Here is a 14,498-nt window from a genome sequence, read left to right as displayed (position 1 = left end):
CGGGATACATGCGGACGTGCATTGTCCTGTTGGAACAGCAAGTTCCCTTGCCGGTCTAGGAATGGTAGAACGATGGGTTCGATGACGGTTTGGATGTACCGTGCACTATTCAGTGTCTCCTCGACGATCACCAGTGGTGTACGGCCAGTGTAGGAGATCGCTCCCCACACCATGATGCCGGGTGTTGGCCCTGTGTGCCTCGGTCGTATGCAGTCCTGATTGTGGCACTCACCTGCACGGTGCCAAACACGCATACGACCATCATTGGCACCAAGGCAGAAGCGACTCTCATTGCTGAAGACGACACGTCTCCATTCGTCCCTCCATTCACGCCTGTCGCGACACCACTGGAGGCGGGCTGCACGATGTTGGGGCATGAGCGGAAGACGGCCTAACGGTGTGTGGGACCGTAGCCCAGCTTCATGGAGACGGTTGCGAATGGTCCTCGCCGATACCCCAGGAGCAACAGTGTCCCTAATTTGCTGGGAAGTGGCGGTGCGGTCCCCTACGGCACTGCGTAGGATCCTACGGTCTTGGCGTGCATCCGTGCGTCGCTGCGGTCCGGTCCCAGGTCGACGGGCACGTGCACCTTCCGCCGACCACTGGCGACAACATCGATGTACTGTGGAGACCTCACGCCCCACGTGTTGAGCAATTCAGCGGTACGTCCACCCGGCCTCCCGCATGCCCACTATACGCCCTCGCTCAAAGTCCGTCAACTGCACATACGGTTCATGTCCACGCTGTCGCGGCATGCTACCAGTGTTAAAGACTGCGGTGGAGCTCCGTATGCCACGGCAAACTGGCTGACACTGACGGCGGCGGTGCACAAATGCTGCGCAGCTAGCTCCATTCGACGGCCAACACCACGGTTCCTGGTGTGTCCGCTGTGCCGTGCGTGTGATCATTGCTTGTACAGCCCTCTCGCAGTGTCCGGAGCAAGTATGGTGGGTCTGACACACCGGTGTCAATGTGTTCTTTTTTCCATTTCCAGGAGTGTATTTTGCTGTTCGTGACAAGATATGCATGTGTTTACAGTATATTAAAAAAATAAGTGATTTGTTATTGGTACATGAGTGAACACATAAGGAAATTTAAATCTTTACAATGATATGATTATCAGAGGTAAAGGAAGAGTTATGAGGATATATGCATAAACGTGGGAAACATTAGATAAAACAACTGTGTCATGGGAAATAACTAATAGGGGTTAAGTCTGGTGCATTGGGGTAAGACTGAACACTGGGATGCACACAGTACATTGTTTGATTGTTCTCTCTTGTGTCAGTACGTAAATATAATGTTCAGATTTAGAATCATGGGAATCAGTGGTTTGGGATTAGGTTAATCTAGTTTTGTGGCTATTTGTGCAGATGTGAAAGCCAGAATTAACTATTTATTTTGTCAATTAGTATCATGAGTAACTTGTGGGATGCAAAAAAATTATCTAAAAATTTAAAATGATTTGTTTGTTATCAGTTAATATATGGAAATATTCATGTGTATTAATACATATTTAAGCATTTGTATTGTTGTCTTGATAAGTCTCAGTAGAGATCTAAACACAGTGGAAACATGGTGAACCAGGAAAGGGCTTCTGTAGCCTGTTCACTGGGGAGACATGGGTAAAAAGTAATGAACACTTACTCATTGGGGCTTTTATTTGAACATTTTGATAGGGTATGGCTTCACTGGTGATGGATGGCACAGCACTGTTGGTTGAAAATGATGAGTGTGGAAAGTGTACAACTGTACCAAGACTGCCTTGGACACAAGAAACCAGCTACAACAACCTGGCACAAATAGAGGAACAACTGTGTGTATGTATGTGTACAAAAAGGTGAAAGTGATAGCGTATTCTAATCCTGAGTGCTACATGCAGAAAGACTTATATTGGTCTTATTTCATGTAAAATCATTTTGGTCGCCAGTCCTTTCAAAGACTTGATTATCAAATTATTAACAACGTGTTTAGATACAGATACATCAATTCTGTTAAAGTTAATATGTGTATATGTATGTCAGAGATAATGCTCATGCTGATTAATTCACCACTTGCTAAATTATCAAATGAGTTTTAGCACAGTTAATATATAAAAAAAAATTGGTATTACTTGACATTATGTGAATGGTGTGGTATGTGCTACTTCGTCTATGACTCAGCATGTCAGACATATATGAAGGCAGTGTATGTGACGTTACAAACAGCTAGTTTGACCGCCGCAGGATGAACTAAATCTGACAGCTCGACTGTGGGCTTTAATAGTTAAAAAGATATTGACATTATTACCATTATTGTTTATAGTAAATTGTAATAACTGACTCAATCATGAAAGTCACACTCATGATACACCAGATGAAAGCAGATAATGCCTGCAACATAATGAACACATTAATTTTCTAATTAAACAACTCTAAAAACTATTATAAATGATTTAGTTTATTTGTTTAAATAGTGTCATCACTATGAAGTCCTCCACAGAGACACAAATGATCTTATCAGCATGAGTTTCTTTCCTTAATATTCTAATAACATTCAATGTGTATTGAATTGTAGTTGTGACTTATAAAATACATCAAGTTAGTGTTTTGACTAGAGTACCAAATGTGGTGATTTGTCTAAAATTGTTAAAAAAATTGTATGAATGAGTTTGTTAAGAGATTTTGAAAGACTGCAAAGATTCTCATATGTTTCATCATAAGTAATTGTTGGAAATTGTTTTGAAAATTATGAATGGTGGTCAGGATGAAAGTATCTGACAGTAAAAAGCAATTACATGTTTACAAGGATTGGGTCCAAGAGAAAGCTGTAAGGAGCACTTCAGCATATTAAACATAATGACACTCCCAAGTCTCTATATGTATAACTGCTTAATATACGTAAAAGAAAATATACAACAATTCACACAGAGAAAAAATTTACATTTGCACAGCACTCAAAACAACTGCATGCTTGATATACCATTTTCTAGGCTGTCACTGACACACAACAGTCACAAACACCTAAGTCTAAAGTTATATAATAGACTGCCACAATCTGTCAAAACCCACACCCACTTTAAATTTAAGGAGGTATTAGACACATGGCTCAAAAATAAAGCATATTACTCAATTGAAGAATATCTCGGAAGTAATTTGAAAGGAATGTATAAACAATAAAATAATATAACTATCATTAACTAAATGTGTAAAACCATATAATTAATTCTGTATAATGATTTTTGCTGAAATTGTCTGATTAGTAAGAAGTTTATGTATTTATATGTATTTATGTATATGTAAAATGATGATGTGAGTAAAATGTGCAAATCACTAACTACTAAGAAGATGTACGTATGTATATGTATGCACAATGTATAATGTAAAAATTAGTAATAACTATACTTATATGAAATATGTAAAATGTATTTTGACAAAGCCAATTGTTTGGTAAACATGTTGAATGGCTAATAAATAAATATATGAAACATATATCTGCACTGAATTGAGGGGTGGTCATGTGAGTGAATCTTTAAATATACACGCAGGGCAGAGCTTGTGGTCTTTCGTCTTTTGCCTTGCATCTGGAATGTTGGTGGAGATATTTTTTGTCTGGAGCTGGTAATGCTATGGGTGGTGCATATACTGCAAATTTTATTTTTATGAAACAGGACTTTTACGTTTTGATTTAGTGCATGCTGCTGGATATAATGTTACATCTGCACAAAGTAATACCAAAATTTACACTGGTGATAGACAATGTTCAGCTATTCAATGAGTTATCTGTTTATGGTCACCATTCACAAACACTGTGTTTCTCTAAAAAATAATTAAAATGGATTTACATAAAACTTAAAATCAATATATTTTGAGCAATGTTATTATCCTTTGGGGTTTTGACCAACAGACCCAGCCTCAGTACTTGTTTTATTAAATTATTCACTAATGTCTCACTGCTAATATAAGGCTTTGGTATTAACATTATAATGTTGTGTTGTTGGACTAATGAACAACAATGTTTGGCCACCCCCTCTTGATGTTAGTGAGCATGCTCAAAGTTAATAGCCATACATTGCCCACACCCTGGTAAATGGGCAAAAATGTTGTAAAATTTTCCTAGTATAATGAAGGTGGTGATCACTCTGGAGGATGAAACAGTTTCAATTGTAGCAGCAAATAAACTTGAACTTTTGGAAGTTAGAAATGACTTGACTATCATTGTGGCAGAAATTGGTTTCTACAGCTACATCTACATCTGACTCTGCAAACCACTGTGGGGTGCGTGGCAGAGGATACATCCCATGGTGCAAATTATTTTGGCCTCTTCCTGTTTTATTGGATGTGAGAATAATGTTTGTTTCAGTGCCTCTGTGCAAGCAGTAATTATTCTAATCTTATACTCATGATCTCTATGTGACCAATATGTAGGGGGTCTTAGTATTCCTAGAGAAATAATTTAATGTCTGTTCTTGTATCTTCGTTAATTGAATTTCTTGGCGTAGTTTATGTTTATCTTCAAGAGTCTTCCAGTTCATTTCCTTCAGTATCTCTGTGACACTCTCTCATGGATTAAACGACCCTGTGACCATTTGTGCTGCCCTTCTCTGTATAAATTCAACATCCCCTGTTAGTTCTATCTGGATACAGGTCCCATACACTTGAGCAATATTCTAGGGTGGGTCACACAAGTGATTTGAAAGCAATCTCCTTTGTAGACTGATTGCACTTCCCCAGTGTTCTACCAATAAATTGAAGTTTACCCACTGCTTTACCCATGTCTGAACCTTTGTAATCACTCCATCTCATGTCCCTACAAAATTTTATGCCTAGGTATTTACATGAGTTGTCCAATTTCAACAGTGACTCATTGATATTATAGTCATAGGTTACTATGCAAAATTTAACATTTCTGAACATTTAAAGCAACCTGCCAATCTCTACAACACTCTGAAATCTTATCAAGATCTGACTGAATATTGCTGCAGCTTCTTTCAGACAGTACTTCACTATAGATAACTGCATCATCTCCAAAAAGCATGATTTTACTATTGTCTGCATTGTCACTGATATACAGCATGAACAGCAAAGGTCTCAACACACTTCCCTGGGGCACACCCAAAGTTACTTCCACATCTGACAGTGACTCTTCATCCAAGATAACATGCTGTGTTCTCCCTAGGAAAAAGTCATCAAACTAGTCACAAATCTCATTGGATACCGCATATGATCATACTTTTGACAGTAAGCCTGCCACGAGTGATCTGCCATCTTCAAGAAGTAGGGCGGCCTTTGACAATGTCAGTGAAAATTGTGGATGATGCAGTGCAAAGACTTGAGAGTGTGTCAGGGAAATGGGGTTCCCTAGGAAAAACTGTAAAACATTGTTTTTGGAAAATCCTGTTCTTGACAAACTTAGAAACATTTCAAAAATTCTTAATGTGACAATTCTATTGCAGTATTTGATGGACCCCACAATAGTTCATAGTTTTACTGTTGCTCCAGTTGCCGCTGGAAAAATTTAGAGGTCATTTTCTCAGATGAAGACTGTATTATCTAACTGGAGACTCAACATGACTCCAGAAATTTAAGAGCATTTGGCTCACATGTACAACCAGTAAGCTGATACACCTTCGAATGCATAGGCTTTCAGAAAAATTTTCATTTTCAGTCAAGTACAATAAGTATTTTGTTTAAGACTTAAAAGTTACTATAAAAAATATAATACAACACAATTTGAACATAAATGTGCTGACTGTATGATTGTTAATAGTGCAATCTTGTAAATAAATAGGTATAATGTAAAGCTCTTTATATTGCCTTTTATTGCCTATTTTAACTATTTATAAGGGCTTTTAATGATTTATGATCCTAACTTGTGGTCTCTGGTTATAAGCTTTAGTATGATTTGAAAGACATCTTTATGGATAATACTTCAACAGTGGAATGTTTGTAAATGAAAGCAAAAAAAAACCTTAATGAGTTTATTCATACTTTGCATATTTCTTATGTCAATGCTTATTATAAAATTTCACAAATTTATATATAAAATTCAATATACAATAAAATGAATTTTTCAAATGCTTGCTGATAAACTTAAGATTTTGTGAATATTAACTTCTTCACTGTAGTTATTTAAATGTAATTATGAAAATAATATGTAAGAAGTATGAGTTAGCTTTTGAAGCATCTTCAGAGGATGGTCTACAGCATTCTGTACAAAATTTACAGATCATGGCCATGGCCTTCTGCAGAAAATGCCCACTACAAAATAATATTTGTTTGGAAAATAAAATTCTATGAAGAATGAATACATTCACATGTTTATAAACTAACCTTGTGTGAAGAAAGAACCCTAGCTGAAAAGCCACCAGGTGTACAAAACAATGTAATGAAACCTATGCTAGTTGAGAAGCACACCAGAGCATTCCTTTAAAAGACCACAGCAAGATCTGTGCTGTGGTAGGGCAGTGAAGCCTGGACAATAAAGACAAGTGATACAAAAAGACAAAGACTAAACTAAAGACTAATTCTTGAGATGGACAGCTGCTTACACCAAATGGGATCAGAAAAGGAATGAATATGTATTGGAGGAACTTAAAATGGGTTAATCACACATTATATTCAAAACTACCAAAACAAATAGAGGAAACTTCTATAAGGAACAGCTCAAGCATGATCCCAGAGTCCATGCTACACTACCATTACAGTGGGTAAGACTGCTATGTTAACAAATGAGAATATGGTTGGAGAACTTCATGACAACACAGTAACAAGTAAAGAGAACTAATACTTTGAAGGAAGATGATGATTATGATGATAAAAGGTAAAATGTTTATAACTGTTGTTCATTTGTGTAAGGCTGAATATGAATTGGAACAGTTTTGCGACAGACGTTTTGGCAGATATGTACCAAATTTTGTGCAAGTTTGACAATGTGTGTGATAATGTGATAACACAATTTTGATTCATTGCTTAGTTGAAAAACTCACCAGGGCATGTTCTTATGTAAGACTCAAAGAACATCACAGTGAAACAAAATCAACAAGATACGTACCATATATATGTGAATAATTCACACTTTTTTTCTGAATTTAAGGACAAAAAGCTGGTGTGTATGTGGATTAATTGCAATAAGGCTGGTAGTACTCCGTCTCCAACAATAGATCATGTTTTACTATAGTATTGTTGCAGACTCAGTCTGTAATGCATCAGTAGCATGTTAGAAGTGAAGTATGAATGACATGCTAACTTGTTAATTATGGGTACAAGTTCTTGTTATTGCTCATACACTAGGAAATAAAAGCTAAAAATGACTAAATTAATGATGAAGCAGAGAGCACTGGAAACTGTGCAGTGGGGAGAAATTATAATGTGAGTAAGGGTTTTATTTGTGGTGGTCAAAAAAATAAAATATGGCTTCAAGAAATGAACAGTAATCACTGGGCATTTTGTGGGAAAAAAGTGAAGTATCCAGACCTCAGACAAAAGGCTCTGTGGTTATTTAGATGAGAAGTGACAACATGAATCTGTGTCGACTAGTGAAACACGCCAACTCACACTGGTTTCAGCCAAAGGACTAGGCATCACCGATTTCAAAGATAGTCATGGCTGGCTATCAAGATTTTTCAGTTGAAATGGATTAGGTCTCAGGAGGAAATCTAGCACTGTTTAGCGGCTTCCAGCTGGTTATGGATAAAAATGTTGTGAATTTTCATTACTATGTGATATATTTGCACTGCGGACATTCCTGTATATTATCACAAATTGCTAACACAGATGAATCCACCGTCATGATATGAACTGGTGGCAATGAGAGGAAAAAGTGTACAGTAATGTGTGTATCTAGTGCTGGATGAAAGCAACCACTTTGTGTGATATTTAAAAGGAAAATGTTGCCCCAGTCCATTACCAAATTTACATAACATGTCAGTCCTTGACAGTTCCTGCAGATGCCGGCCGCGGTGGTCTAGCGGTTCTAGGCGCTCAGTCCGGAACCACGTGACTGCTACGGTCGCAGGTTCGAATCCTGCCTTGGGCATGGATGTGTGTGATGTCCTTAGGTTAGTTAGGTTTAAGTAGTTCTAAGTTCTAGGGGACTGATGACCACAGATGTTAAGTCCCATAGTGCTCAGAGCCATTTTTTTTAGTTCCTGCAGACATACAACTGAGGAAGTGGCGTACAAGTTACAAAAATGGAAAACTGACTTGGTCATTATTCCTGGACATCTAACATCTGTCCTGCAACCACTAGATTTTTGTGTAATTGGCCATTCACAGCTGCACTTAAACAGTGATATATGCAATGGATGGTGTACACACACAAATACAAATTCAAACCAATATTTCTTTCTTTTTTTTTCCTCTCTTAAAATAAGGGCGCACAGAATATTTGATGGCACAGGCTATTTACGAGGGTTGTTTTTTAAGTAAGGGCCATTTTTATTTTTTAAAAAAAGGTACAAATACTTTTGTAAAAAAACTTTTATTTTCTGATTCTACACACTTTTACCTATTTTTCTACATAGTTGCCTTGTTTATTTAAGCAATTGTCATACCGTACAACTACGTTTTTAATTCCCTCTTCAAAAATTTTGGCCGCCTGCTCCGACAGCCAAGAGTTCACGGCCGCTTTCACTTCATTGTCGTCATTGAAGCGGTGCCCGCCAAGATGGTGTTTCAGGTACCGGAAAAGGTGAAAATCGCTAGGAGAAAGGTCGGGGCTGTATGGTGCATGGTCCAAAACTTCCCAGCCAAAAGAATCAATCAAATCCCAAGTCTTTTGAGAGGTGTGAGGCCTAGCGTTATCGTGCAGGAGCAAAACTCCTTTTGTCAGCATGCCACGCCTTTTGTTTTGAATTGCTCTGTGGAGCTTCTTTAGAGTTGCACAGTAGGCATCTGAGTTGATTGTCATTCCTCGTGGCATAAAGTCCAGTAGCAAAACACCGCGCCGGTCCCAGAACACAGTTGCCATAATCTTGCGCTTTGACAGCGTCTGTTTGGCTTTGACCTTGACAGGTGAGGTTGTGTGTCGCCATTCCATCGATTGTTGCTTGCTTTCGGGAGTGATATAGGATACCCATGTTTCATCTCTAGTGACAATTTGACTCAATATGTCATCCCCTTCTTCCTCGTAATGAATCAAAAAGTCCAATGAAGTGGCAAATCTCTTCCCTTTGTGGTCCTCTGTGAGGAGTCTGGGTACCCACCGAGAACACAGTTTCTTAAAGTTTAGGTTTTCAGACACAATTTTGTACAAAACCGATCTTGAAACTTCTGGAAATTCCAAAGATAGAGTGGAAATTGTGAATCTTCTGTCCTCACGAATCTTTGTTTCGACTGCAGCCACCAAATCACCAGTGATCACAGAGGGCCGGCCTGAGCGTTCTTCGTCATGGACGTTTTGATGGCCATTTTTAAACTCTCTGACCCATTGACGCACTTTACCTTCACTCATTGCATTCAAGCCATAAACTTCTGTTAACTGACGATGAATTTCTGCAGCTGATAGGCTTCTCGCAGTCAAAAAACGTATCACTGACCGTATCTCACATGCGGCGGGCGATTCAATAATTGTAAACATTATAAAGTAGCACAGCGATGTGTACACGTCAGCTACAGAGCTGCAACTTGCATCAGTGTGAACGGGAAGGATGCCGGCAAGTGTTGCGGTGGCTTGTTGCGGCGTCCGCGCGAACTACGGGACTATACGCGCGAACGGCCCTTACTTAAAAAATAACCCTCGTATATATATAGTTTGAAGTTCTGCATACTCTTCCTGTTTTGTGCTATAATAACTGTACATAATTCTCTATTAATGAACGAGTATGTATGAAGGTGGAAAGTTCTGACAAGTTACTCAGAGCTGACACTTGATTAGGAGCCATTGTTGTATTTGTTTTGTAATGATTATTGTGTTCTTACATATTGACGAACAACATGTTCTTCCTTTTCAGTAATTTGGATCATGAACTATTAACTTATTTTCCTTTCTATTAGATCTCATAATTAGTATTACTATTTACTTCTTGGTTATCATATTTTGTGCAAGTGGATCATGAAACCAAGTAACATTTACCTTTATTGTTTTATTTTATATGTAGGCAGATTTTGGATGAATCTGATCCAAAGGATAACAATCCATTTAACCCTAAGTGCAGAAATTACTTTCTATCTGCATACAAAAATTTTGGAACATCACCTGCACAGACAGCAACAAGTGAAACACATGATATGCTGAAACAGATTCTTGATACTATGTGCACTCCTAAACGGAGTCCCAGAGAAAGTATTCTGAACTTCTTGTCATATCCTCTATCAGAGTAAGTTTGTTTTATAGCTTAATCAATTCTAATACCATTACGATATACCTAACAAATTTATGGGTGTGATAAGGCATTAAATTATAAATGATTCAAAGCAACAATAAATAAAAGAGTCTACAAAATTCAGATTGTTATACAGCTGTTCTGAAAAAAATAGCTGTCAAAAATTCTTGAGTTATTTGAAGGAGCTGATATTTTCCTAGTTTTCTTACAGTATTGATAACTTTGAATGTTCAATGTTTCAGGACATTTTCAGATTTCATCAGTACTGGAGAATTTCTATGCATGAGTTTGCATTGAAGCTTCAATAGCATCAACAAAACATTTATGAGAGCTTTTCCAAGGAATTGCATCTTCTATGAATTGTGTCATGAAGAAATCAGTTCTCAGATCATCAAATTGAAGGGGCAACAGTGTCAAAATCGAGAATTCCTGAGAAAGAGGATGAGACTGAGACCAAAAAAGAGAAGCAAAAAATTGTTAGTTTACCTTATGATGGCCCAGTACCTGGAAAGATCAGTAGAATCCTACAGAAACATAAAATTCAATGTATTTTGGCCCCTTCAACTAAGGTAAAACATATTCTTTGTAATGTTTAAGACAATTCATTTCTGCAAAAGACACATGTGTATACATTCCATGTGAATGTGGCATGTCCTACACGGGACAGACTTTCAGAATAGTTGACATGAGATGCAAAGAACATCAGCGACCACCTGACTAAAACAATCTAGCAAATCAGCTATTGCTGAGCACTGTCTCGAACATAATCATGAAATGAAGTATGATGAGACCAGTATCATGGAGCAAACACCAAGTTTCTGGGATAGCATAAATAAGTATTCTATGAAAATAAAAACCTAATAAACAGAAACAGAAGTTTCAATTCCAATAATGCCTGCTGTCCATCACTCAATTTATTAAAATCTCAGTAGCTTTTAAATACACAAGACCTGGAAAATCTTGAGACAATGTGTGGAATGTAAAAGCAAGCTTTGAAAAACTAAAGGGCATCAAAGTGTGTTAATTAAATGTAGGTATCACAAATAGTATACAGAAGACTCTAATTACAATTATAAGTGTTAAACCAAAGTGCAAAAAATATCAACTGAGAAATTGATACCCTTCAATCTGCACCTCAGTGCTTCAAAAGAGATCAGATTATATAGTGAACTGACTGATATCTGGCATAAAAGTGAAGTTTTAGTTATTGTGAAGCTGTTAGATGCTATGGGAGCTTGTGAAGGAGAAGCTGGCTATCTAAAGTGTGTTGTGTTGGAAGCGCATAATTCTGCTCATATGTCAGAAAGTAATGAGGTTGAAGATCATTTAAATACTGAATAATTCACAGTGTGTGGAACCAGATATTTCTATGGGAAAAACAAAAAAGTTTCTTCACAAAATTTGACTGAGTTTCCTTTTGAGAAAAACTGGCAGCAATATGTAAACAAATGTATCCAGAGTGGTGGAGGAAATAGGATAACATGTTTTATAAATACTTTAAAGAGAGAAATAGGGAACTTAGACAAAATTCAGTAAATGTGCAGACGTAGGAGATCACAATTCCAAAGTGAGCATTAAATTAACTGAAAGAGTAACTGATGCCAATAATAGTAAAGATATGGAATTGAATGATATAGAAGGAGACTTATCACAAGAGCCTGTGGATAAAATTCCCTGTGATTTAGTAGGAAGCCCTGTCACCATCAAAGTTGAAGCCTGGGAAAGAAGGCACCTGATAGACTCAGGCACAATGTATGAATGATCCACATTTCAGTTTAAGTAAAATTTTGAGAAAGAATGCCATCAGTAAATGGGACCAGAATTATCAAGAAATTTTAAACAAAATAAAACAGCTCATCTAGTCCTACCGTATTTACTCGAATCTAAGCCGCACTCGAATCTAAGCCGCACCTGAAAAATGAGACTCGAAATAAAGGAAAAAAAATTTCCCGAATCTAAGCCACACCTGAAATTTGAGACTCGAAATTCAAGGGGAGAGAAAAGTTTTAGGCCGCACCTCCAAATCGAAACGAAGTTGGTCCATTGTAATATGAGACACAATTTAGGTCGAATGAATGACGATACAGCTACAGTAGTTTGGTTCGTGTCGTCAGCTTAGCAGTTAAGCTTTACCACGTAGCCATTGCTATGCGTCAGGCGCTCCGTCCGTATTTATACGGGTACCCTTCCTTTTTCACGTGCTTAGTCTGGTTTGAATCGATTGCTTATTTTGCTTTGATCTGATAAATGCTGTTTTCTTTGTTATAGGTGTTTGCGTCACTCTTAAGCTGAAAATGCATTACTGCACTGTGTCATGCATTGTTTGTCGCATTCTGATAGTGCGTATTTACGGCCTGTCGCGGCACGCGGCATGGCTTGCTTTTGTACGCGCTACCGCCGCGTACAATTTAAAAAAAAGAGAGGAATCGTCTCATTAGCGAAACAATGGCAAGAGACTGCTATTTGTTGTTACTTACACTGCTGCTTTCTTTGATAATGATCAACAAGAATCAAATAATAGACTGCATATGATAGAACATGTTCTGAACGAGAGTTAGGCGAAAATTTTTCTCCGTTTGAAAATCTTTGCGGCCGCTTCTTTATTACATCAAATTCTGCACAGAAATTAGAGTCATCTTAGATTTAAAAATCTAGTCACTTGCCGTGCTTCCTTTCTGACTGTAAGAATAATAGGAATATAAAAATGACACGATACGTATATTCTTCCGCGTTTGCTGTTGTCTCACTCTAGTTTCGTAGTTTATTAGGCAGACAGGATTTAAATGAGATAGCAGCAAACACGAAAGAATACATGGCAAAATTTTTATATTCGTATTATTCTTATGGTGAAGAGAATACTGTATGTGATTCATATTTCATCAGGTTCCTATTAGCAACCATCTCTTCTCACAGATAGGAAAAAATTCAGAACATAGAGTTGGCCATATTGACAAACATCCCAAACAGTCTTGCCAGTCAGATTTTCGTAATACACTGAAATTGTGCTACATTCGAAAATGAACAATACGGAATTTGTATTTACTTCGTTGGATAATGTATGAAAATGCAGTGGTCGAAACTCGCGGCGGAGAAAATAAGCTCGTCTTCCACTTTTTTTAAAAATTTATTTACTTACGCAGAGGTTTTGGCGCCAGTATTTATCTTTGTGCCTACAACGCATGCCTGCGTAGCGCTACATATATTCGACGGCAGAAGTTAGTTGTGGCAGCACGTACCAACATTTTTCATAACTTCCGCTTGCTTTGCACTCGATTCTAAGCCGCAGGCGGTTTTTTGGATTACGAAAACTGGAAAAAAAGTGCGGCTTAGATTCGAGTAAATACGGTAACTTTGCTTTACCCTTTTTTGTGTTTTGACTCCAATGATTATCGGTTGAGAGCCCATCTATTTCAAATAAGTGTAGAGAATAGAGAAACAGTACATCATACCATCACTTTTGCCAGTAGAATTGCACTGAAACATCTGATGAGATGCACAGTTATGGAAAAAGAATTATTTGCTGTACACTGGACGTTTAATAAGTTCAAAATTTACTTAATGGGACATATGGCGATAGTATACTCTGACCATTAAGTTATCTGCAAGAATGAAGATTATATCATAGATGGTTAATGATGTGGGCATCTTTCTCCAACAACTTGGTTATGAAATAAAATAAATAAAAGGTTCTGAAAACAAAGCAGCTGATGCTCTTTCACGGAAGAAAACAACTAGAGAAATATCTAATGTCATCAGGAGGAATCAAAACAATAATGAACTGAGGTTAGTATACAGTCTTTTAGGTAAGCCAGCAGAAGATAAAGTTGTTAAGTTTATAAGTTCACAAAGGTGAAGAGCTCGTCTAGCTATGTTGGAAGCTATGTTGGCCAGAGCAGTTCATAGAAAAACTGGTAAATTACACCCACGAACGTTTGATCATTTTGGTAAACAAAAGTTACAGGACAATGTTTATTTTCACAGTATGGTAAAGCAGGTAAGGAACTACACTTCAAATTGTCATAAACGTCAGAGAGTCAAAGTAAATAATGAAACTGTCACAAGAATAGACACAAAATATTTTGAGACAAACCTAAGAGAGCCTCATCACTGTCAATCTCTATGGCCTGCTCCCAAGTTCAAGAGTTGGATACAACTTCATTTTAGTCATAGTAGATGTGTTCTCCAAATTTATTAA

The 14,498-nt window shown here is 37.5% G+C and overlaps 1 protein-coding gene across 3 annotated transcripts in view; it reads left to right on the top strand.

Moving 5' to 3' along the window:
- Nucleotides 1-14,498, top strand: part of LOC126190709 (uncharacterized) — a 102,060-nt gene that overhangs the window by 36,506 nt on the left and 51,056 nt on the right. The window contains exons 2-3 of one of the 3 annotated variants that reach the window (XM_049931178.1): nt 10,079-10,297; nt 10,546-10,872. The exons of 1 other annotated variant lie outside the window; for it this stretch is intronic. In XM_049931178.1, the coding sequence (XP_049787135.1) occupies nt 10,628-10,872 (245 nt within the window). In that variant the 5' untranslated portion in view covers nt 10,079-10,297; nt 10,546-10,627. Of the gene's footprint in view, nt 1-10,078; nt 10,298-10,545; nt 10,873-13,655; nt 14,087-14,498 lie in introns of those variants that run through there. One more of the 3 variants, XR_007538278.1, reaches the window with a different exon arrangement.

Source organism: Schistocerca cancellata, chromosome 6, assembly GCF_023864275.1.
Source record: "Schistocerca cancellata isolate TAMUIC-IGC-003103 chromosome 6, iqSchCanc2.1, whole genome shotgun sequence".
Taxonomy (NCBI): domain Eukaryota; kingdom Metazoa; phylum Arthropoda; class Insecta; order Orthoptera; family Acrididae; genus Schistocerca; species Schistocerca cancellata.
This window is presented reverse-complemented; position numbering and strand designations above follow the sequence as displayed.